Raw genomic sequence first — 23,138 nt, 5'->3', positions numbered from 1 at the left:
AACATTTCTTACAAGGTCACTCTCTTTCTGCCCCCTTCACTACTTAGTCTAAGTGCTCAATTAAGCATAGCTTGTTGTGCTGATTTTCCTCCCAGTTTTATTATTGTTGCCATGTGCTGCTCTATGTATGCCTTCACTTTTCACTTCTGAATTTTGGTGTGATCTCAGTGGGCCCTACACATCTGTCCTCCACCTAGTTTAGCATTCTATTTTATGCTCCCCACACATACAGTGCAAAATGATGACGTGTACGGCTGGCACGCTGACTAGTAAAGTGTCGTGTGGCGAAAGGTGTAGAGGCTCTTTGTGATCATCCTGTTTGCAGTATGAAATCATTGCAATGATGCAATGAAACACCATTTGTGCCACAATCTAAAAATCAGCTGCCTGTAGTGCACTGTGCTGTTTTTAATAAAAAGTACCTCTAAATAGAAGGCAATGATCCAGAGAAAGCCTCCCATGTTGAGCAATCATAATTTTCTTCCTGAATCCATACTTACCATAACAGCATAATTATTATTATTATTATTCTAAGAACTTGTATGTATGATAAATGTCCTGTGAGTGCAGGCTGTTAGGCCGGGCTTGCTAAGATGTATGCACGGTACCACAACTTAATAGTGCAATGATGCTTAATAAACAGAAGCATCATCGCACAGATCAGACTGACTATAACTGGTTGCAATCAAGTTGTTGCAATAGCGGCATCCAAAATCACTGTTTTAACAATTCCAGCAAATAATTACTGGGAGAACCGGGACAGCTGAATTATGCAGTCTTGAATGCTCATGCTGAGAATGTCAGGAGAATGTTGTGGGGTCTTTGCATTTGACCTTCCATGCATGCACAAAATAGGAGATCCGCTTCAATCACATTCGCACTACTTCAAACTTCAAACACTGTCTGGCTTAGACAAGGACGCTTCCTGAATAGAGCATTGAGGAATTAATATACACACATGCACAGACTTTGAATTTACAACCAGTGTCAGACATTTGTTTTCTCATGAACATCAGAGTTGCAGTGCACACACAGACACATACACATATTTAATATGTATATGGGATATATATATATATATATATATATATATATATATATATATATATATATATATATATATATATATATATATATATATATATATATATATATACACACACACACACACACACACATACATACACACACACACACACACACACACAATTTAATACATTTATTTTTTAAAGAGACTATAGTTTGCGTATTCTTTAATGTCACCCACACACCAATAAAGCATGTGGTGGACAATCATAATGTTTATAGCTGTTTGCTTTGGGGGGAAATAACTATAGGCTCAATTATCATCAATTAAAATCAAAGATTTACTATGCATTAAAAAGCCCGAAATGACATTAAGTGTTAGAATGGCTGCAAAAGATTGGCATAATAGAACACTGTATGCATTTATGCGGCTGTTTCATAAATTAGGCAGTTTTGTATCAATCATGTATCCCGCTGGACTTTCCCTGACTAACAATGCTGATTCAGAAGTCATTGCAGTGCGCGCGTCCTCCCCTGGCTCCCTCTCAAAGTTTAAACCGTGCGCGTAACCGTGCGAGCTCGAGCAAGTACTATCCGGTAATTCTCGCGTCTTGGCTGGACTCATTTCACACACAGCCTTCCTCTGGGTGCTCTCTCCCCAACGCTTGGCCTCCTCCGACCCCCAGAAACTCCACCAGTGAAACATTTTCATAAATCATGTCGTTAAGATAACGTCGGGAGCGCGTCTGGAGCTCATACGTCACATCACATCATAACACACTAAATAGGGATTTTTTTTTAAATAGTCTTACCTGCCAGCTGACGGATTAACGTCTTAAATGCATCAGCAAGATACAGGAATATGTTACACCTTAACCTAACTCTACTATGCTTTTCAAAAGATAATTTAAAAAGAAAAATAGAGATTGTTTAAATCCATTTGAATTTCGTAAGCTTTACGTTTTACACTGAGAGACTACAGGCCTGTTCACTTTTGAATTTAGCGTTAAGGACTCTATGTTCTAAGGTTTGACAGAGACCGATCTCACTCGGAGTCGGGAAATTTCAGTGAATATTGATGGCTCTTGTCAAAATAACGATGATTCACATGCAGCCTAAAGCCTTGTAAGACATTTAACTCGAAGACACGGCTAAAGTGAAACAGTGAAGATTGTGCTGCTGGAATTAAGAGTTAAATTCTACTTTAATACCATAATCAACGAGGCTACTCTAGCGATTATGCACTTTTAAATGAAGAAAATGGATGTTTAGATTGTTTTCAATGTAGGGTAACTAAAATATTTCAGACACAGGCGTGTACTGCTGTGAAAACGCAGTTGCAACGCTTGTAGCGGGGAGTCGGGGTGCACGACCGCCTGCACCCTGTCTCTTAACGCAGAAGGAAGAAGCTGAGGTTCCTCACGTCTGTCTCGAAACGAAAAATCACCATGATGTCTGCTTTGTGCGCGTAAGTAGTGGACAATATGCTTTTGGGAGATGTTACAGCTGTTTTTGGACTATAGGATCATTTTGTTTGTTAAAATATACCTTACTGATTTTTTTTTAAGTTTCATTTAAGATCTGAGGGCTAATTCGGGCCTAATCATACCGATCTAAAATATATCAACCGACGCCAAATTGTGCAAAAGCATTCATTATTTGATCATCAAAATCTCAGCGCCAGTTAACCTTTTGGCTTCTAACTATTTTGGGATGCGAGGCATTTGTAGTGCATTAATTAGACTACCATTAAACTTGATGCCTGTTCGCATTCAGCTAATTTCTTATGGCATTGTGATCATTCACATCTACCGGGGAAGGTAATTAGTTAACGGAGATAATAAATCTTCGGTGTTTGTTTTAGGATTGATTGGTGTGTTGTACTTCTTCCATATTAAATGAGGGGTTACTTTAATTACATGCTGCACACCCTGAAGCGTGCAATTTATTCCTAAAGAAACATCGTGGAGAATTTCACTCGGATTCATGTGTGAGATCACTTCGATCGAGAAATCAGTTCGTCTATCAGACAGAAAGATTCCAGCAGGTATTCGTGTTAAATCCCGCTTCTTCTTTTTAAAGAGAAGAAAACACACGTGTCCGGTTAAGTAGTCATCCTTCAGCACTATCATGGCTCATTTTAGCCAAGCCATCCACGACCCCATGGGTGGACATGTGTCTGTCAAAGACGGAGTAAAAAAATGTATAAGGGTGCTTTTTAATCTAAGCCAAAACACATATTAAATATGAGTGATGTGAGCCGCCACATGCCCTAGGCTGAGACAAAAAAGAAGAAAAAATGATGAGAGGCAGAGAGAGCTGATTTAGAGGAATAGGCCAAGAAGCACCCCATCCAGAATCAACATTACTTCAAACATGAGGTCATCTAAACATCTGTCTACAACATGTCCGCCGGGAGTTCAATCAAAGCCCTGCTGAAACATGTAGGCTACAATTGTTTCTGGAAATAAATATTAGGCCTAATTCGGCTGTGATTGGTGCAGCCGCTCGGGAATCGCGGAGAAAAAACACTCTTCCTTAACTGCGCGTCTCTGTCAGTGGATAACCCCCACCACTGCAAAGACACACACACACGTAGCCTATGCGCACACACTTTGGTTTGACTTTATTTGATTCCTCCTCTCCTCTTTTCTTCCTCTCCTACATTTAGGTTAAGTGGCTTTATTTGTTCTTTCCCGACTGATTTCAGGTCCGCTGTTTAAAACCAATTATATCAAAGGAGCTGCGGTGCGGTCTGAGCGAGGCTCTGACAGTCTGGAGGGAGAGCTGCAGTAATCACACGCGGGGCGTCTGTCTCATGTCGTCACAGTCCATTTGCTGGAGACGGATCGATTTACTCATGGAGTTTTAAAAAAGCATCTACCGAGGAAATAACAAAGGACTTTGAGAAAACATTACAGCAAAGAGCATGTAACTGGATAGATTTTCTATTTTTATATTTGGTCCATTCGGTACTTAATCATAATGACTGCATTATTTTAATATTTATACTCTTTCAATGTTTTCCTTCTCTTTCTTTTTTTTTTTTAGCTTAAAGGAAATTATTACTATACTATATGCCTTGTTCCCCCTCCAAATAAGAAAACACGTTTTTAAGCTGCCTTTAAGATGCAGCACAAATGGCTACTGTCTCCTTGCATCCAAAGGTAGTGACTGAAGCTTGGCCTCTAAAAAGTTGCAACTTCCCTTTACCAAGAAACTAAACATAACATGCAACTACTACCCCCTTGTGGATAAAGTTTGAATGACCATTAAAAAGTAATAAAAAATATGTATAAAATTATATATATATGAACGAACTGATAAACGACAATGGTCATTTTACCTATTTTGGTAAAAATTTACTAATTTACAATAGTAAATTTAAAATAAATAAATAAAACTAGCTGTAAAATCATACTGCTCTTTATCTTTTAGTATATTTTAGTCAGATATGTTACAAAAACAAGAATTAGGCAGTTTTGGGTGGATAAGTTTAATGTTGAGTTTGTATAAATAAGCAAATAAACCAGTGTTACATTAAATAAAAGAATGAATACATTTAAATCTGTAACAAAAAAACAACAACAAAAAACCCACATTTTTAATCAATGTAAACTAAGTAAAACAAGCAACCCCACTGTGGAAGCTAAACTGAATTATTTTATAATTCTAACCATAATAATTCTGTTGTGATAATATGTGGAATGTAGACCTATTGCAAACGCACTGGTAACAACAATGAACAATTTCCTCAACTTCTACTTTATAAGATTCATTTGTAAATATTGTCTACTCTCTTATTTTGTTGTGTCAACAATGCAGTTGTTTAACACACCCTCACACAATACAGAGTACATGCTGCTCCTCAAAAGATGGGCCTAAAACTACTAACCGCGACTAAGATTTAAACTTTGTGAGGAAGGAGAGACTGAAATTAATGTTTCAGTTTTGTTTAAAAACAAAATAATTTGCAAAAAAGTGTATTTCACAGAAACTCGATATTCACCAAAAAACATATTGAAACAGACACACAGACTCCACAAACTGTCAGCTTATCACAGGAAAGAAGTTCACAACCCGTCTTTACAAAGAAATGGAGCCCAGTTAGAGTGTTGACCCTATAAAAAGGTCAAAAATAGCTGCTTGCACCTAGAATGCCAAGCTGAAATCAGATCACTTTACAGAGTGACGAATACAGCTTTCTTCGCTCAAACCGCATTTAACTAAAGCCCTGTGACCAGGTTGTACATAAATTATCTCCAGTCTCCCTGTTAACACAGAATCAAGATTTTCAAAAAAGTTAAAACAGTGAGGTCTTTCTCTTCTGGTATAACCCTCTGCCCCCTGAACGCCCCCATCACAGATGAGTGCGAATCAAGACAGAAGGTTGTCAGACCCAGGGGGCTTGTGAGGAATCGACAAGGATAGACAAGCTGCAATAATATAATATAACACCTCATTTCATATATATATCTATATCTATATAGATATATAGATATAGATATATTTATTTGCCTTTAAATTGATAATGACAAATATGGCACAGGAACAAACCGGTCACAAAAGGCCTCTACTCACTTTTAGCTTTAACCACATAAAAAGTAAGAACAATGGCATGACAACTGAAACACCAGTTTAGCCAATAACAGAAGACTGCAAGTCAGCAAAATTGGCATGCACATAAAAAACGAGACTGATGAAATAGAATACGTGTTTTAGGCTTCACTTTCACCTCGAAAGACAATCTTTTGATGAAAGGAGGCGAATATAATGTTGAGCAAGAGGTTTCGTAGGCATTTGTAAAGTTACTGGGTTTGACTCTATAGCTAATCCGTGTGATGAAGTAATTTACATTTTTTTATTGTTTCAATACAAATGCAAAAGAAATATAAATACTGCACGCAATATTAATATAAATATGGAAGTGCAATGTAAATATTGCTCCGAAATACTGAGAGAAAATTGCGAATGATTCAAACAATATTTTAGCATATCAAAAGTGAATATTATATTAGTCCAGTCTTTAAATATTTAGGAAATATATTCTTAAACTGGAAGATTAAGATAAAAACTATATGTAGACAAAAAATAAATCATAGATAAAGTCAGTGAGGAGGACATCAGCAACAACATGAAAAATAACATTATATAGACAAACCAAATGGTTTGTCTATATAAAAAAAAAAAACCATTTTGCTAATTTTTTTGCAAAATAATGAGCAATCCTGCAACTGCAAAACCGCCACTTCAGTCTACAAACAAACAATGGCTAGAGGAACACAACTACCTTGATGTCTAAATAAACATATAATATTCATGTTAAAGGTTGAGTTAATGTAGACAAAAATCAGCTTTTAGAAAATGAAAATTTCGCCATAAAAGAAATTCTGTTGGAATGACTGCATCCTTGTATGCATTAAAAGACTTTAACAAAGCATCCACAACTTTCTTTTTCTCCCCCTCACATCCAATGCAGAAATCCACACAAACCACAAGTTCAAACTGTCAGACAGTGAGCTGCACATCAAGAGTAATGGAAACTAAAGCTGAAGTTTCACAGTGGTTCTTTTTAAAGGGTAAATGATTACTCAAATTCAATGACTAACTGTGCAAATCTTTAACCAAAGACATTCCAGCAACTGCAGAATCACTGACAACAGCGGAGACTTCTGCTTATTTGTTCAAATCATTCCCTGGCTATCCTACAATATAAGCAAAATAAAAACTATAGTTTTATATATACACATCTCACAAAAATGTACCAGTATAAAGAACAGTGGACGCACAGTTTCTAACGCAGTGAACCACAACCAGTGTGTGGCCAATTTCAACATTTCAAATGTAACGCATTTCACATTCACCACTCAGAAAGTGTTGTGAAGCAAGACAAAGACAAAACAAAGCTCAGTTCTGCTCCCTTTCTGGTTAGGCATGGTGTCTTTCATACAGAATTAAAACTCATAATCCTGAAGTGACAGAACCCCAGTTTGACTCTGATGTCTAAGTTTTATATAACACTTAAAATTAAGAGATAAACGAGCAAATTAAATACATAATTAAATTTAAAATTAAGAAAGAGCCTTTTTCTAAGCTGATGAACTTTAAAGTCTCTTTTTTTCAAAAATATAAATATAGTTAAATTAATTAAATCCTAATTAACCCCTGTTTAATTTGAGAGTCTTTAGGAAAAACTGTTCTAGCACCAAAGTTATCAAATATTTCAATATTTTGAGACAAGGCTAATCGAATATTGAAACATGGTAATGAACAGTATATTTGCATAATGACTGAAATCTAGCACCACTGATTAACAATTAGCTGTTAACATGTGGTGCTAGTTTGCAATTATGCAAACATGCTGTTTATGAGGTTGGGAAACCTGCAGTCAGCTGAGAATGAAGAAGTCACTTGGATGAGTGACGCTACGTTACTTTTTTTAGGAAACCATAAAAGCGTTAGTAAACTATCCCTTCTCACTGTGAAATTTAATTAACTTTCATTTGATTAGATATATAATAAGACCACTAATTACTATTGCCTTCTTTTTATGAAGTGTGACTATCTCTAGCCAGACACATTGAAATTGGCTATAAAGATCTCCTCTTTTAAAATAAGCAGTGAATCCATCTGTATATCCCCGACTATGCAAACCCAGCAACCCACTTCCATCATGGTGTCAGATGAAGGTAAATAAATCACAACCCAAGTGATTTAACTTGAAACATAAAAACGCAAAAATAGAACAACTCATTTTGCACTCCACAAATATGTAAATAGTACAGCCTTGAGGTCCCTGGGATTTTCTAAAGGTTTAAAACCAATTTGAGTATTTTTTTTTGCAAGCACTTCTGAAGACATTAAAAACGGTTAACTTCTTCAGCTTTTTCTAGGTTTATCACAGAAATATCTGAGAGTTGCTGGTGTAAAACTGACAGATTGGACTTCAACACATTAAACCTTGCCGATCTTAGGCAAACAGTCTTAGAAAAAAATCAGCATAATTTCAAAACTGCTGTAACCAGATGTGCATACTTCACTGCTCCTCATATCCACCTTTAATGTAACATAACTTTTAGCAACTTTAATGGAAGTCTGCCTCTCTCTCCATCCTTCAGTGGAGTGCTCACTAAGAAGAATATCATCACTCTACTGAGTTTCTATTTTGAAAATGTTACTCAACTGATAAACAAATGCAGATTTTGATCTGGGAGCCAATCAATAACGCGCATCTCCAAGACTATTAGCCTACTACATATCTAAGGAAAACAAATAGTGATAGAAAACAACTTGCATGGAAGTTATACTTTTAATAACAGTGATGTCAAAATGAGCATTTACCTAATTTCTTTGTCTAAACTGGTACTGAATAAGCTTGTCCAGCAATAATATCGTTCAGCAATTTATTAAAGCTGAAAGCTAAGTTGATTAGCAGTTGCGCGCATGCGCACAATTGGCTTTATGTCCCGGTGTGCAAATTCAGCATTTGAGGAGGGTGGGAATTATCTTGGCAGCACAAGAAAATCTTTGGGCTCCACGGACAACGAGAAACAGTTAGTAGCTTAATGAGAAAGTAGTGGAGAAGTGCGTCGGTGCTTTTCGTGTAGCGATGCTGCTTTCACCTCGCTACGTTCACGCTTTCAGAAGTGTCAAGGGATTTCAATAAATCGTCTAAAAATCATTAAAAGTTAAACCATGGTTGGACTTACCAGCGGATCCACCGGCGATGACCTGACGAGAGGCTTCTCGGAGCATGCTCTGTGGCTTTGTGGCTGTCATTTTTAGTGTTTTTAGATGCCCTGTCACAGAAAACACGGCCATACGCTGTTACACGCCCTGTAAGGTTACTGCTACTGTGGCGTTAATGCTGTATTACACCTACGTCGGTGCTGATTAACTCGCAACAAACCTGTGGATTTCGTGCTCTTCGGTGAGGCTGCTCGGTGGTGTCCTGCCCCGTGCGGCTCACGGTTGACTCAGAGGTTCCTCTGCTCCTGTAGCGGCAGCCCAAGCTGGAGACAGCGCAGCAGCGCTATCTATCCGAGTGCTCACGGGCTAGGCTAGGCTAGGCTAATATGGAGTAGTTACCCCCCCACGGGCCCACACTTACCTCTCCACTCTCTGAATAGTTTAATTTAATCCAGCCACCGATAAACGTAAAGCAAATAATCCTATGTATAGATAATTAATATGCACTTAGTGCTTTATATTAAACAAAGGCAGCTATTAAATCTTTATGCATTGTTTATATTACAAATGCAGGCGTTTTAATTAAATTAATTATAATCCTATAATATTAGATGGGTCAAAGCCCTGGTGTGCACGCCAGAATGAGACCACTCACGAGCACTATTCGTGGTTTTCAGGGGTTTGGGGATCTAGAAGCAACACACTATACAATACCTCTTCAATAAATTAATAAAATAAAATCAGATATTGACACACACACACACACACACCCGGCATCTATGGTGTAATTGCCATGCACCGTGAACTCAGACGTCACTCGGTAGAAGTCAACGTGAAAACACAGCAGTGGGGCAAGTCAGATTACACATTAGTCAAACAGCTTTGTGGTGCAAGGTCCATGTGATGTGGTGTTGTACAAGTGTGTAAATAGGTCAGCTAAAGACAAATTTGGAAATTATCCCATTTGTCCAAAGTTCATATTTGAAAGTGTTTATAACGGTTTAAAGTCATGCATTTTGTTTTATCTGTAGAATGCATGCATATCTGCATAATATCTGCGCGAGCCCTTTTGTAATGTACCGACATTGTGATCCATAGAGGTCAATTAAGAGCAGGTGCTGTAGATTCCCATTGCTTTTCCAGTTAAATGTGTTGTTTTACAAAGATGTGAAATGTATGTAGGACTCACACTGTTGAATCCCTGTAACATTATTTATTGTATATTTATACGTTTGAATAGGGTCATTTTTTGTGTAGTGCTGAGTTGAGTATTTTTACTCTTCACAATATAATTTGTTCTGTTATTCAAACTTTTTTCTTCCTCCAGCACTGTTTTTTTCTTATTTTTCTTTTTTGTCTCTGTGTTACTTTTAAGCAAATTGATGCATTTAGGATGCCAAACTGCACTCTGAAGAAACTAGTTAAGAAATATCACCTGCTTTGTGTATTTTTAAAGAACATAAGGTTACAGAGAAAACAGCAAAGGGTAAACTCTGGATGACTTTGTGAAGTAAACAGTCAGATACGAACACAATGTTTTTAAACTATGTACAGACATCCTCCTTTGCAAACATTAGTCTAGTTAAACACACACCCAGTAAGACTTTCAAGGTAAGCAAATGTTCATCTACAGCTACAACATTGAGATTGTTTGCTATAAATTCAAATAGAGCATGTGGCCTTATTGCACCATGGATAAAGTGCAAAAGATATTCTTTTTTGTTTAGAAATGAAGGCATGTAGAAATTTAGCAGTGAGCCCTATAATAGAATTTCATTTTGTATGAGAGTAGTTATGGAACAAAAAGAGCTCCAGACAAGCTATAAAAATCTGGAATTTATAGCATACATTTGGCAGGAAAATACCATTACCACTTTGACCTCCTTGGATAAGAAAAAACAGAGCATGATAATATATACTTGGAAGGCTGTGTACAACCAGCACAGAAGGTAAGTTTATGGACAAAATGAATGAGAGAAGAAGTTCTGTGCTCTCCAAGGGACGCTTTGGCTAGAACACGATTCTTGTCACCATTGCTTAAACCTTCTGATTCATGATTAAACTTTATAGTACTTAGTAGCAGGAGTGTTTCATAAGGGAAAGCCAGTGGAACATTTGTTCCAGGAAAAGAAAATAGGACAAGTGTTAATAGCATTTAAAATGTTTCTACCATTTCCTTAGACACATAATTAATAAAAATGGAAGCACGCCTAGTCATGCCAGGTGGCCGCCCATCCCTGAGCCCAACTCAACAGAGATTTCTTCCTGTTAAACGGGAGTTTTTCCTTCCCACTCTTGCCAATTGCTTGCTCCTAGAGGGTTGTCTGACTGTTGGGGGTTTCTCTTTGCTATTGCAGGGTCTTTATCTTACAATATAAAACACCTAGAGGCAACTGATGTTGTGATTTGATGCTATTTAAATAAAACAATTGAAAATTGAATTTTAAAAAAAATGTACTTAGTTGCAATACTTTCTACCACTCTGAAGTATTAAATAGTCTACATAACAAAATTTATACAAAACTGGAGCTAAAAAAAAAAGTCAGGAATTTATCATTTATTTTAATAACCACACACAGACATATAAGCTACATCTTTTAAACAATTGCAACATATGTCAATACAGTAACCAGACGTACTCTGCTACACAAAGGAAACTACATTTTCCCCACACAAATGTGACATTTGTGGTAAACATTTCCTAATGTTATGGAGAAATAAATAGCTATTATGAACATAAGCAAGACAGTGGTTTATCCAAAACAGTTCAAGTCATTATAATATTTTGATAGCTCTTTTAAAAAAAAAAAAAAGAAAGAAAGAAAGAAAGAAAGTGTTCTCTCCTTTTGTTTGCCTGATGATCTATTAAAAATAATGTAATTTTAAATATACTGTATGTTTAGTGTAATTAGGGAAGACCATTTTGTCTTATTGTGAAAGAACAAAGCAAGAAAATACTATCAATTCACTGTTTCCAGTAACTCAAGAGTCAAATATTTTTCCAGCTTTCAACTTTTTAGACTATTTTTCAACTAAATCTGAATCTGTCCATTTGCTAGAGAGACATCTGTGAGGGGCATCAACTGAAATTTCTGACATTTGCAGGACAAAATATTTCATTAATTAGATAATCGAGAAATTAGTCATTTCAATCTACCATATTAATTGCTATTTGCCGCCCTACATTAGTCAAATATTATATTATGGGTAATTAACAGATTAAAATGTATGAATCTGTCCTAAAATACGCAACATTAGCTCCTTTCTAAACGAGCAGCAGCTCTTCATCATATTCAGACTCTTGCTTCATTGTCATTTACTTTTGATCGCTGATGATGAAAAATTCTAGTGACACACAGGCAGACAAATTATGACTTCTGCAAGTGGGAACATCGAGTATCATCAAGTCCTCAGATCATTACAGTATTTCAGGAATGGTTCTGATGTCCAATTTCAACACTGAATTCCCAAGTGAACTAGCACCTATGAAATGCAAAGTTGAAACACCTGTGTTGAAATAAATAGTCTAAAAGACTGATCCTGACATTTCTAATTCTAACTCTTAATAAGAACAACAACAATAATAAAAACTTTAATAAAAGTACCTCTTCTGTAAGAATGAAAACTCAGGACATGCAACCCAGTGCACTCCAGATGAATGCAAAGTAATAGTAACTGCTGCCATCAAACCTCCCTCTACTAACAGTCTTTCTCAATTTTTTTTTATTTTCGCAATTCACAGTAGCGTGGGGCCCTTGGTGGTGTAGTTCATGGTTGGGAAGTGCCTGCTGTCTGCATCCCAGTGACTGAGGGGCTGGTGAGAGGCAGATGGGAGGCTGGGGTTCCAGTGGTTAATGTAGCTGGCCATGAGCAGAGTCAGCTCCAGTATCTGACATGAGAGTGAAAATAGATTTTAACAACCTAAAGTCAATGATATTAATGAGTTTTATGTAATTCAGGTGAGCTGGAAGCCCAGAAAATGCAAGAAAGCCAACTGAATATGTTTACCTTGATTAGGTAAATGCAATCTGACCACAAATAGATATATAATTACAATGATAAAAGCAGGAAGTATACCTTAGGTTTAGGCATTGCAAAGACCAGCTTCTCCACGCTCTTCTTCCCGGCTCCAGCCTCCCTCTGTTGGCTCGTGACCACCATGAAATCATCACGACAACCACCAAAGGTAATCACAGACTGGTAGGAGTACGTGACCAGAGTGTGCTGAAAAAAAGGAGCATTGCCAGTGTGAAATCTGCAGTGAAGTGGATATAAACAGAATTCATGTTCAGATTTTATTGCTGACCCCATTATATAGTATGGAATTCACTTAGGAAATCATTTTGGTTTCTCCTTCTTTTTGAGGAGTAAATTGAGTGTGAAGATATGTGACATAATTTCCAGCAACTTATTCTGATTTTCACTTTGTTTTCTCCCATTTCTTTCTGAAGGCACATGGTCTGCACGCCAGACCAAGAATGAAATGAATCAACATGAGCTGCAGAAAATTACAGAGCTCACGTTAGCATAGTTTACATGATGGAACTGCTGTGTGTCAGGGTCAAGTATGTCAATTCAGAGGCTGGCCGTTTTATTTTCCTTGGGATTTCTGGTGTTCGAAACACCACAGAACGAAAATCATTCCAGACCAGTGGGTCAAGAAAGCTTTGCAGCTGTGTCCTATCCAGCTGCTGCAGCAGTTAAAAGCTATCTCTAGATTTAACAGTTATAAAGTCAAGCCGGAAATTCAATAAAAGAATGGACTTTCTAAATTCTAAATTGTTCTGGCAGCAGATTTTATTCTGAAAACACATGACAGGATGGTCTGCTCAGCTTGAAACTCACCATTGTGTAGTCCAGCACACACAATCCATCCTCATTGACTGCCAGCCACACCTGGCTCTGCTCAATAGTAGAGGGGGGTACAGGCTGTGGACAGGGGAAACAAAGAAGGGTCGTTTTACAGATGTTATACAGCTTCGTCTCAAACAGGTTTGGGCTTGAAAGCTTAGTTCAAGGTTTTGGTTCAAAATGATCTAAGTATGCTTTTTGGTTTTGATGAAGAATCACATCAAGACCGACATTTAAAGATTGATTAGACATACAGGAGGCGATAAAGTTCACATAGAATAACATCAGTAACAAAACAACAGAAGACATGTATTCAACTTTTTTTTTGTTACCTTGGCACTGAAGAGCTTGGCTCCAAACAAAGGCCATTTCCGAGCCACAGTTAGGTATATTCTTACACACTCGGATGCACTGCACCCACGCAGCATTGACCACTTAGTGGCGAGACGCTCGGTAAGGTCTCTGAGAGGATAAAAGGAACAGTGGTGAGTTAAAATATGGCAGGATAACAAAGCTTTATAAAGTTCTCAGATCAGGTTCTAGATTAAGAAATTGTGGAATGGCACGTTTATTTGTTTTTGGGGGTTTTTTTCTTTACTTGAGCTGCTCTGAGCTGCAGTCCTGTTTGTAGCGTTTTGGGTAGAAGCGTTCTAAGGCTTGAAGGAGAATTATTTGAGATTTAGGCTGAGAAGAGCCAGAGGGAGAGGAGGCACCTGGTCTGTCCAAATCACCATGTTCAACCTGGAGGACAAAAGAAAACAGATAGTTAGAAGACAAAAAGGCTTTCGAAAACGCACAAAATCATACATTTCAGCACTGTAGATAAAAGAATAGCATTTTTTTCCTTCCAAAAAGTCTCTTTTTCTTGATAGAATTGTTACAGACCTGGGCCAAGAGGGCAGCCACTTCAAGAGCCAGCTCTTTGTTTACAGGAAAATGGCCTTGCTGGACTTCATCATTCACCTGGTATGCCAGCAGGAGGCGCTCTCGCTCCATTTCTCCCTTTACCTGAGATCTGAAATACAACCTGCATACAAGAGCATATTGTTATTAAGGCCGTTTTCTTGGGAGAAACTGAAAATTGAGATATAACATCAGCATATTTCACTTTGCAGTCTATAACATTTTTTAAAAAAATCTTTAAATACATCTCTATGACTATAGAGTAAAAGTACAATGTTGCTGATGTGTTTGAGTGCTACAAAATTGAGATATGAAAATAGAAGTCATACCTGTTCTTGTATGTTAGCCGTACAATCCGTGTTCCTTCATTTTTCCCAGGATGCAGCTCCTTTAGAGCCTGTTCCCATTTGGAAATAACATCACAGATCTGGGAAAAGCAAAAGTTAGTCTCAAGTCATACAAGCACACATTTTTTCACTCATGTTACAGTGAGCTGGTGATCTAGAGATTCTGATTTGTACACAAACTCTTATATACAGTGCATTGCATGAGCCAGACAGACCTATACTTCTGTGGAATGGTGGATTCTTTTAACAACAATAATTAAAAAAATCTAGAGGCACTACTTTAAATATGACTGGGTAGAATTAAAACACAGAAAGGTTGTCCTATACTAGACCACATCCTAAGTTGTCAAAAAATGTTTGGACAGTGTAAATTTGCCAAAAAATAATCCCACTACTCACTACTGATCCTCTAACTTATTAGAAAATTTGAGACAGATGATCTACCTTCAAACCACAGAGCCAAAAACCATCAGTGATTTCTGTACAGCAGCTTTCTCCCATCTACTAATGGTCGTTGACCCATAGCCCTACCTTGGCAGATGGCTGCAGGCAGTGCTCCAGGTCTTTGCCAGATGGATCATCAGTGAAGAGGGCAAATCCAGTCAGCTGTGGTTTCCTCATGCTAATCCTCTGGTTCAGCGTGTTGAGGAACTCCTCCACTGTAGTCGACCCATCGAATCCCACTACCTATAGTAGAAAACAAAGGACACAGCTGGCACTGAGTTTCAGATTCTGCAGTGGTTGCAGGAGTTTGTAGTTCCAATGGCAGTCAAAAAACTGCAACAGCAGATTAGAAATGTAACAGAAATAAAAAGGAGGTTCATTTTCCAAAAAGGACATATACAAAGTACAGTTGGGAAGGTATAGATGCAAACTAAAATATATACAACTAAAGGAAAGCCTAGAGGAAATTTGTGCATGAAGAATGTATTATTTGCTTCTCGAAACAGGGGTATAGTCATTACAACACCTGTGCTAGCTACCTGGTAAGCTATGTGTTACCTGGTAGGTGTTGTTCATGAAATGAACTGGGATGCTGAAAGGTAGTGAATGGTGGTAGGGGTTCCGCAAAAGGATGGAAACTATCTCCATACGTGAAGGTTTAGCCTCCCGCTCTCCATTCTGCAGAGTTCGCTCCAAAGATCTCTGACAATACACTGCATATTTCCCCACCTCACTCCTGTATGTGGTGGGAAAAAGGGAAAAGATAATTAGAAGAGGTTTTTATGTATTGGGAGTTTTTCTGCTATATTTTAAGGTGTGGATTAAGTTAGCTCACCTTGGGTTAGCATTGCGTTGCAGATACTGTCTCAGGTACCACAGAAAATGTTGCTGAGGGAGGAACAGAGCCACACACAAAGACAACAGCTGCCAGCACTGCAGGGAGAGATAGAAAAAGAAGACATATTTTAACTAACGCGTTTTATCTTAAAATATATTTTTAAAAAATACATTTTTTAAAAATATATTTTAAGTACATAAAAAAGTACATTTAAAAATTAATGTCTGAGCGCTTTAAACATGGCTCCTGACTCTTTACTGTGTAGTGGGTTGACCTGTGTAAGAGAGTAGTTGTGTGGCGTCCGACAGTTGGTCTGTTTGATGAGCTGACAGTAAATTTCATTCTGCAGCTCTGGGTGGTTCAGGCACACTTGCAAAGCATTCTGGGCCAGCGAGGTGTGGTAATCAATAGATGGAGACTCAACCAGCACATTGATGAAGAGCTGACAGGACTGCAAAATGTCAAAGAAACAAAATTTAATGGCACTGAGCTACCAACAGGTGGAGACAAACACAAACCCAGAAACCTGAACACAAAAGTAAGGGACACATATTGAAAGCAACTTAAAACAGTTAAATTAATACAGGATTGGGTGATCATAACACTCGGGTGATGAAAACAACAAAAAATATCCCAGCATGAGGTCAAGAAGAGCTCCAGTGTAAGGGGGGGAAAGGGTGAATGTCATTACTTTGTTCTCATTCAGTGTGACAGCTGAAGACAAAGACGCCATTTAACAGGTTTAATCAGTCTTGTCAGTCTCATTAATACTTCAAAGACATGAAGTAGAGCATAGACTTGAAAAGCATGCAACGTCCTTTCATTCAGTTTCATTGTGTGTGTTTGGGACAATTTTTAAGGCTGGATGGTCAGAGAGAGCCGATCTATTCAGCCATCAATCCTAATGTAGTTGGTGGGGCTGTGAAGCATAAATTGGAAGGAAGGGGCTTCTGGTTGACATGAGAGGAAAAGAATCTGCCATCTCCCTACAAGGTCCTTGTTCTGCTCTGATCCCATTTCTTCTTCCCTATCGTGTAGTTTCCATATCCATTGCTGTCACTCTGTGGAGGCCTTGACCTCCCATGTCTCCTCTTAAAAGAGGGCTACCTTCACGCTGGCTCTAAACCACAGGAACAGTTAGCTTCAATGAAAGCAGATAATCAAGGCCATTATCTATCTTCAACACTTTTGATGAGCTGGGCCCCTCGGTCCTCAGCCTTTGATCTGGTTTAGTGGCAGGAGGGGTGGGGGGGGGGGAGACTGCTGCAGAGCTCATCCAAGAGTACAAGGGGTTAAAGAGGGGGACAAACTGGAGTGGGATGGATGATGTCTTGAACAGATCCTCACAGTGAGTGGGAGATAGAGAAGTGGAAAGGGATTCCGAGAAAGGGATAAAAGGGAAAAGCATAATCAAAAGTAAGTGGGATGGAACAAAAGAAAGAGAAGGGTGAGAGGTGGGCACACTGACCTTGAAAAGCTTGAGAGCCTCTGTCTGCAGAGCTTCAGAGGGCAGCGTGGTGAGAGGCGAGCGGAGACCCTCCTTACAGAAGCTCAAGGCCTCACTCTTCCACAACACAGACTCTGGGAAAAGACGGTGAAAGACACACATATATAAAAAGGCACAAATATAACACGAGTACACACGGACAAACAAAGATTGAGTTTCAAAGCTTTAATGACTCAACAGCTGATAAAAATTAATATACGGTGCTACAGTCTCAAACAGTGTCTGCAATGTAGATCAAAATAACATGCAGCATGCTAGTGTGTGCATTTATACCCACTTATAGATATTCTAAGCCAGGGGTGTCAAACATAAGGCCTGGGGGCCAGAATTGGCCCAGCAAAGACACCAAACTGGCCCACTGGGCACTCTGGAAAATATGAACTGCAATTTTGCAAGTTTCATAGCTTATCATAATGAAAAAGTCCTGCATCATGGCTATTCATACTATATCAAAGTAATCAACCAATAAACATTGTTCCTGGTTTTATCTACTATAGAAGTGTCTAAAAAATGAACTTTTTTGTCAACGAGCAAAACAATTCTGCTGTATAATTACAAGACAATTTGGCCGATGAGTTACCAGAGCTGTTTTTGTAATTTTACACATTACAAAAATTTACACATTTTACATTTTTTTTAGAATTTAAGTCCAAAGCCAGCCAGGGGATGGAATCAAACTCAAGACATTCTTACTGTGAGGCAACAGTGCTAATCGATGAAATCTAATAAATGAAATGACGTCACCTGATTGGCAGCCTATATAACCTGGCTTCCTTTCAAGACGGCTCTCTCTATTCCTTGAAGGCTGCTGCCTTTGAGGCACCCAACTTGATTTTCATTTACTTTGGTTTGATTGAGTTATAGTTCTCCCATTTTTATTCACCTTTTGTCAGATTATGATAATAAATTTGCTTAATGAAAATTGTTATTGTGTTGCTCTCTCTTCTTTTAATGTACTTGAGTGAGCCAGCCATAACAAGCGGGGGCTTGTCCAGGATAAAGTACAAACTTTTGTAACAAAGTAACCGCTGTTTTGGGTTACTAAAACACTATCTTACGAGCTAATGATAGTGACTATGCGATTATAACACCCTGGTGTTTTCCTGTTAATTATCTGCTGTCAATAATTAAAATCAAATAACAACATCAGAAAAAAACATCAGAAAGGTTTGGATATGATTGAACTATTTTTGTTGAGAAATATGGATTTCTTACCAGGGTCTCCGTCAGCATCAAGCAGTTTACCAATGAGCTGCTCATACTCTGTGCCTACTTTGAAGGCTGCATTGCTACAAGCTGCTACAGTCAGGTGATACAACCAGGTATCCTATGTAAAATAAAACATACTAATTAATATGAAAACAGAATTTTATTTCTTTTTTTGAATGAAAAACAACTCATTAACATATTTATTGTTGGACTACCTTCTCCTGTTTGGTGCCAATGAGCAGATATGTAGGACTCTGGTCTCTCGGTTGGACCACTAAGGTGTAGTGGGAGGAGAGAAAACCTCGAGAGCCTGCCTCATAGTCCTCATCTGAATCGCAGGAGCGATCTACTTCCTGAACTGATGCCTCCCGCATTTGCAGCTGACCCAGAGGAAGCTGAAAAAGAGAAAGGCAAATCAGCATCAGCTAGGGAGCACTAAAATAAGTCTTGTCATGTCAGGAGTAGAGAGATGTTTGTTTAATAGACCTTGTCCTCCTGGTTGCGATAGTAGTAGAAAACCTTTCCAACCAAAGAACACCACACTAGTTTTGAGTGGCCGTGTTTGACCTGAAAGCACAAGACAAAAAAATAAGCAAAGTTTCAGGACAAATCCAAAGTTACCAGGAAGTTACTCACTACAATGAATCTATGATATTAGAAAGCTTGTGAATTTCTAGACAGACTGAAATATGATCATTAGGAAATTTCTGCTTCTGTCCATCTGTTGGGAAGCCAGTGTGAAAATCACTTAAGAAGTAAAGTGCAAGCTAATTCCTGCCAAAAGAAAACAGTCCATCCACATACACGACTCCCCTGCTGCATTCATTCAGTGTCATATTAAACAGTGATGCAGCTGGAGATGATAATCACATGTCATTTTCCCGAGAAGGGGTTCTTTCAAAGCGTTTCTTGTATCTGAATGGAGCAATGATGTCACTGGAGGATGCCTTCCAGACAAAGCCAGCTGTGCTTCCCTCAGAAGGGGGTTATCGAGGTTAACTAAGCTCTGAGAGGAAGAACATCCCCAGCCTTATCTGTTATCATGTCACAACAGATCAAAGCCAACTCACAGGAAGGGAGTATGGTGTTGGTGAGAGGACAAGGGCTCCATCATCTTAGCTTGGGGTTGTCAGTCATCTGCCAGTAAGTCATCAAACACACACGCACGCGTCAGATGTTTAAGTGTTTTAATTTTAGCAAAACAAGCAGGCCTCAGTTAAGAAAAGGCAGGGGGAGACTAGAGGAAGGTGGAAGGAAAGAGGAAAGAAGCTCTGCAGTGTTCCAACAGCTCTAATCTTGTGGTGTTGTCCCAACATGAAGGAGTTCTTTTAAGAATCTGCTTTAAGAGTGCTCTATTCGATCCTCACTTAAAGAGTGCCCACTGTATTATGGATTATATCTGCCATGTTTTCCTGCATTGTCTTTAAAAGACAAAACGCTTCTAAAAGCCTATAAAAAATATATGTTTTTGAGTGTTATACAACTACCCCAACAAGCAGAACTTTAATATCATATCGAAATACTTTGCTTCCTACTTTGAGATTCGGATGACAAGATTGTTAAAGTTGTGATTGTCAGTGTGATCTTTGATATAACTTTTAGCACTGCACAAATCTGAATGCACTCTCACCAGAGGCCCACATATGATCACTGTGCAGTCTCTTATCCATCTTTATATTTTGTTTGGTTCACTAGAACTAAAAATGTTTAAATAATGACTTCTGACCTTCGTAAGCCAACCTCTCACAGAGGGCTTTGCAGTCGTCTCCATGGTAAGTGGGCTACTAGCCTGGACTTTGAGTATATTCTGCAGAACCCTGATCCACTCCTCCAGGATGTTGGGTGAATCCGCGGTCAGATAGAAGGTCTTCTTCTCTGTAATCAGCTGATTAGATGGAAAAGAGAAATATGGGAAAAATGCTAAGCCAAGCCAACTGAGACAGCAGCATCATGTCAGAAGAGATCAGAATCAGCTTTTGAAGAGCCATGAAAACATTCCAGTCCGATGCTATACCTGATGTCATCTCAGGCCGCTTCTGTGGTATGCAGCAGTAAAGCTCTGTTGTTATTTAGTGCTATATTAAGCACGCTGTGTGTGAATGAGCATCCTAGTGCAAAGTCTGTCTCTTTTTTTTCTTACAGTTTTAAAACTGTGGATTCTAACCAATAATTTAAATGCTTTGAGTAGTAGTGCCAATTTTGGGTATCCTATGTTTGGGATCTCTTACAGAAAAGCAGTGTGTTTGCACTCACTTGAAATGTCTGCGCTCCTTCTCCACGTACTATACAGCAGGAAGAGTTTAGCTCAATCTGACCCTGAGGTTTCCTGATCACGTCACTCTGAAAACACATGCGTAAAAACATCACAACTTCTGTCCAAGATTATACAGAAATACAACCAAAAAAACAAACAAACCCAAAAAACAAAGAATGCAGTGAGCACGAATGAACATTTTTGTTAAATTTAGATATAAAAGTTGTAAATAACGCATGCCTTTACTGCAGCCATCCTGTACTTAAACACACCAATCTTAGAAATATTTCTACAATGTTTTCCATGCAGGCTGAAAAACCTTAGAAGGAAGCAGACAGGCATGCTCGAAGCGAGACACACTCACAGGAGATTTGTAGTACAGGATCTCTCCATTCCTCAGGATGAACCAGCGGCGCTTCCAGGCTTTCACCTGACTGCCCATCTTGAGCAGATATCCAGACTTCTCCAGCATCTCCTACAGACATAAACAGCACAGGTAAAGTTATACTCAATAACTGTGACTGATTAATTGCTGGTATACTAGTGATTATCTTGATTAAAGAGTTTAAAGTGGAGGTGCCTCTACTCACAGGCCCAGTGCTCTCACAAGAGTAGGATGAGGTCCGCTGGACTTTATGCTCTGGTTCAGAGTAGTCACTGTCTAGGGAGTAGGCATCAGGAGGAATGGCATAATCGCTCTCTGAACTGATGGAGGACATGGACACACCTGGGGTACCAGAGAATCATGGGGAAAACAGAAGAAGACACAGAGGCAAGGTAACTTAAGGAGTGTTGGTAAAGGCCAACATTGCAATTAAATATTCATATTTTACAGAGAACAAAAGATTCAAGACTATTGCACTGTTGCAATGCAGTTTTTTGCATATATTGTTTTTTTTTCTGTGCCGTCTGCACTGTAATCCATAACAATCACCTCTCTTGACAGCTCTCGGGCTGCCAGGGACACTTCCCTTCCTATCAGGGCTCAGAATGGAGGTTCGCACGCTGGCCAGAGAGCTGCTATCGTCCTCCGACCCAGAGTCATCATCTGGCAGAGGCACACTGCTGATCTGAGTGGCTTTCTACAGCACACAAAATAAAATAACACAGATGAAAGGTGGTGTTGTGCAACACATAGTGTGTTAGGCTGTATATTAGCATCCAAACTGGACAAAGTTAAGCAAATGTGAAAACGCAAAGAAAATTTCACTCACCCCTTTCAGTGTGGTGTATACTGGTACGCTGATATTCTTATAGATCAGCTGAGTGAATGGGCCTGCTGCTGGATACTGGGGTAAGTTGGATCCTGCAGCGTAAACATGTATTAAAGGACAAGGAACATTTTTAACAAGGTCTATGCTTATTTTAGGGTTATATGCCCCATAGACATGTTTGGAGTAGTGGTCTGTGTAGCACTGATTTCTAGCTCTGTTCCACTTATTAACTACATTAGAGATATGGCCAATGTGATGTCATCCAGTCAACAAAGTCGGCATGAGGATTTTAGCCACTGCTGCCTTTTTGTTTCAAACTGAATGCAACAAACAAAGTCAAACCCAAGGGACACTACACCCATGAGTTAGCCATAACCTAAAACATACCCTTGGTTTACCATCCTTTTTTACTCCAAACGGCCATAATTTACAAAATGGTAAATGGGCTGATTCTTATATAGCGCTTTTCTAATCTAAGCCCTTTATATAACTTGCCTTGTTCACATAAGCACTTATTTTTATGCTCTTTCCATGCAAGTCCTTTCTATCTAATGTTCACATGCATTCATACTCAGATGGATGCATCAGAGAGCAACTTGGGGTTAGTATCTTGCCCAATGATATTTGGCTTGCAGACTGGAGCAAACAGGGATTGAACCCCCAACCTTCTGATTAGTAGGTGACCTGCTCTACCTCCTGTCATGTTGTATTCAATTAGACACACTAGTAACTGAAACACTAAACTCAGATTCAGAAGGCTGAGTGGTTGTTTTCCCGTAAGCTTCTATACAGTCTGATCTGAGGAGCTGCCTCTCTCTGGCTATTAGAGTTTTAAGGCACTTTTCAGATGATAAAC

General features: G+C 38.7%; 2 protein-coding genes across 3 annotated transcripts in view; both read right to left on the bottom strand.

The window, feature by feature from the left end:
- Nucleotides 1-9,090, bottom strand: part of slc25a21 (solute carrier family 25 member 21) — an 83,719-nt gene extending 74,629 nt beyond the window's left edge. Inside the window, exons 1-2 of the mRNA XM_085392508.1 lie at nucleotides 8,936-9,090; nucleotides 8,736-8,825 (exon numbers count right to left, since the gene is read on the bottom strand). Coding sequence (XP_085248634.1) covers nucleotides 8,736-8,805 — 70 coding nt within the window. The 5' untranslated portion in view covers nucleotides 8,806-8,825; nucleotides 8,936-9,090. The remainder of the gene's footprint in view (nucleotides 1-8,735; nucleotides 8,826-8,935) is intronic.
- A 2,430-nt stretch (nucleotides 9,091-11,520) lies between these two features.
- Nucleotides 11,521-23,138, bottom strand: part of plekhh1 (pleckstrin homology, MyTH4 and FERM domain containing H1) — a 33,093-nt gene continuing 21,475 nt past the window's right edge. For both annotated transcript variants that reach the window (XM_085390902.1, XM_085390901.1), the window contains exons 10-30: nucleotides 22,283-22,374; nucleotides 22,003-22,150; nucleotides 21,659-21,795; nucleotides 21,433-21,543; nucleotides 21,068-21,154; nucleotides 20,541-20,699; nucleotides 19,301-19,381; nucleotides 19,030-19,209; nucleotides 18,821-18,932; nucleotides 17,567-17,679; nucleotides 16,373-16,549; nucleotides 16,096-16,193; nucleotides 15,819-15,996; nucleotides 15,348-15,503; nucleotides 14,799-14,896; nucleotides 14,452-14,593; nucleotides 14,165-14,307; nucleotides 13,899-14,028; nucleotides 13,561-13,644; nucleotides 12,793-12,939; nucleotides 11,521-12,604 (exon numbers count right to left, since the gene is read on the bottom strand). In XM_085390902.1, the coding sequence (XP_085247028.1) occupies nucleotides 12,452-12,604; nucleotides 12,793-12,939; nucleotides 13,561-13,644; nucleotides 13,899-14,028; nucleotides 14,165-14,307; nucleotides 14,452-14,593; nucleotides 14,799-14,896; nucleotides 15,348-15,503; nucleotides 15,819-15,996; nucleotides 16,096-16,193; nucleotides 16,373-16,549; nucleotides 17,567-17,679; nucleotides 18,821-18,932; nucleotides 19,030-19,209; nucleotides 19,301-19,381; nucleotides 20,541-20,699; nucleotides 21,068-21,154; nucleotides 21,433-21,543; nucleotides 21,659-21,795; nucleotides 22,003-22,150; nucleotides 22,283-22,374 (2,726 nt within the window). In that variant the 3' untranslated portion in view covers nucleotides 11,521-12,451. The remainder of the gene's footprint in view (nucleotides 12,605-12,792; nucleotides 12,940-13,560; nucleotides 13,645-13,898; nucleotides 14,029-14,164; nucleotides 14,308-14,451; nucleotides 14,594-14,798; nucleotides 14,897-15,347; nucleotides 15,504-15,818; nucleotides 15,997-16,095; nucleotides 16,194-16,372; nucleotides 16,550-17,566; nucleotides 17,680-18,820; nucleotides 18,933-19,029; nucleotides 19,210-19,300; nucleotides 19,382-20,540; nucleotides 20,700-21,067; nucleotides 21,155-21,432; nucleotides 21,544-21,658; nucleotides 21,796-22,002; nucleotides 22,151-22,282; nucleotides 22,375-23,138) is intronic.

The sequence above is a fragment of the Rhamphochromis longiceps genome, linkage group LG19 (assembly GCF_057381845.1).
Source record: "Rhamphochromis longiceps isolate RC_006_pf linkage group LG19, R_longiceps_female_GT1.1, whole genome shotgun sequence".
Lineage (NCBI taxonomy): Eukaryota > Metazoa > Chordata > Actinopteri > Cichliformes > Cichlidae > Rhamphochromis > Rhamphochromis longiceps.
Note: the sequence above shows the minus strand (reverse complement) of the source record. Positions and strands in the feature narration are given on the sequence as shown.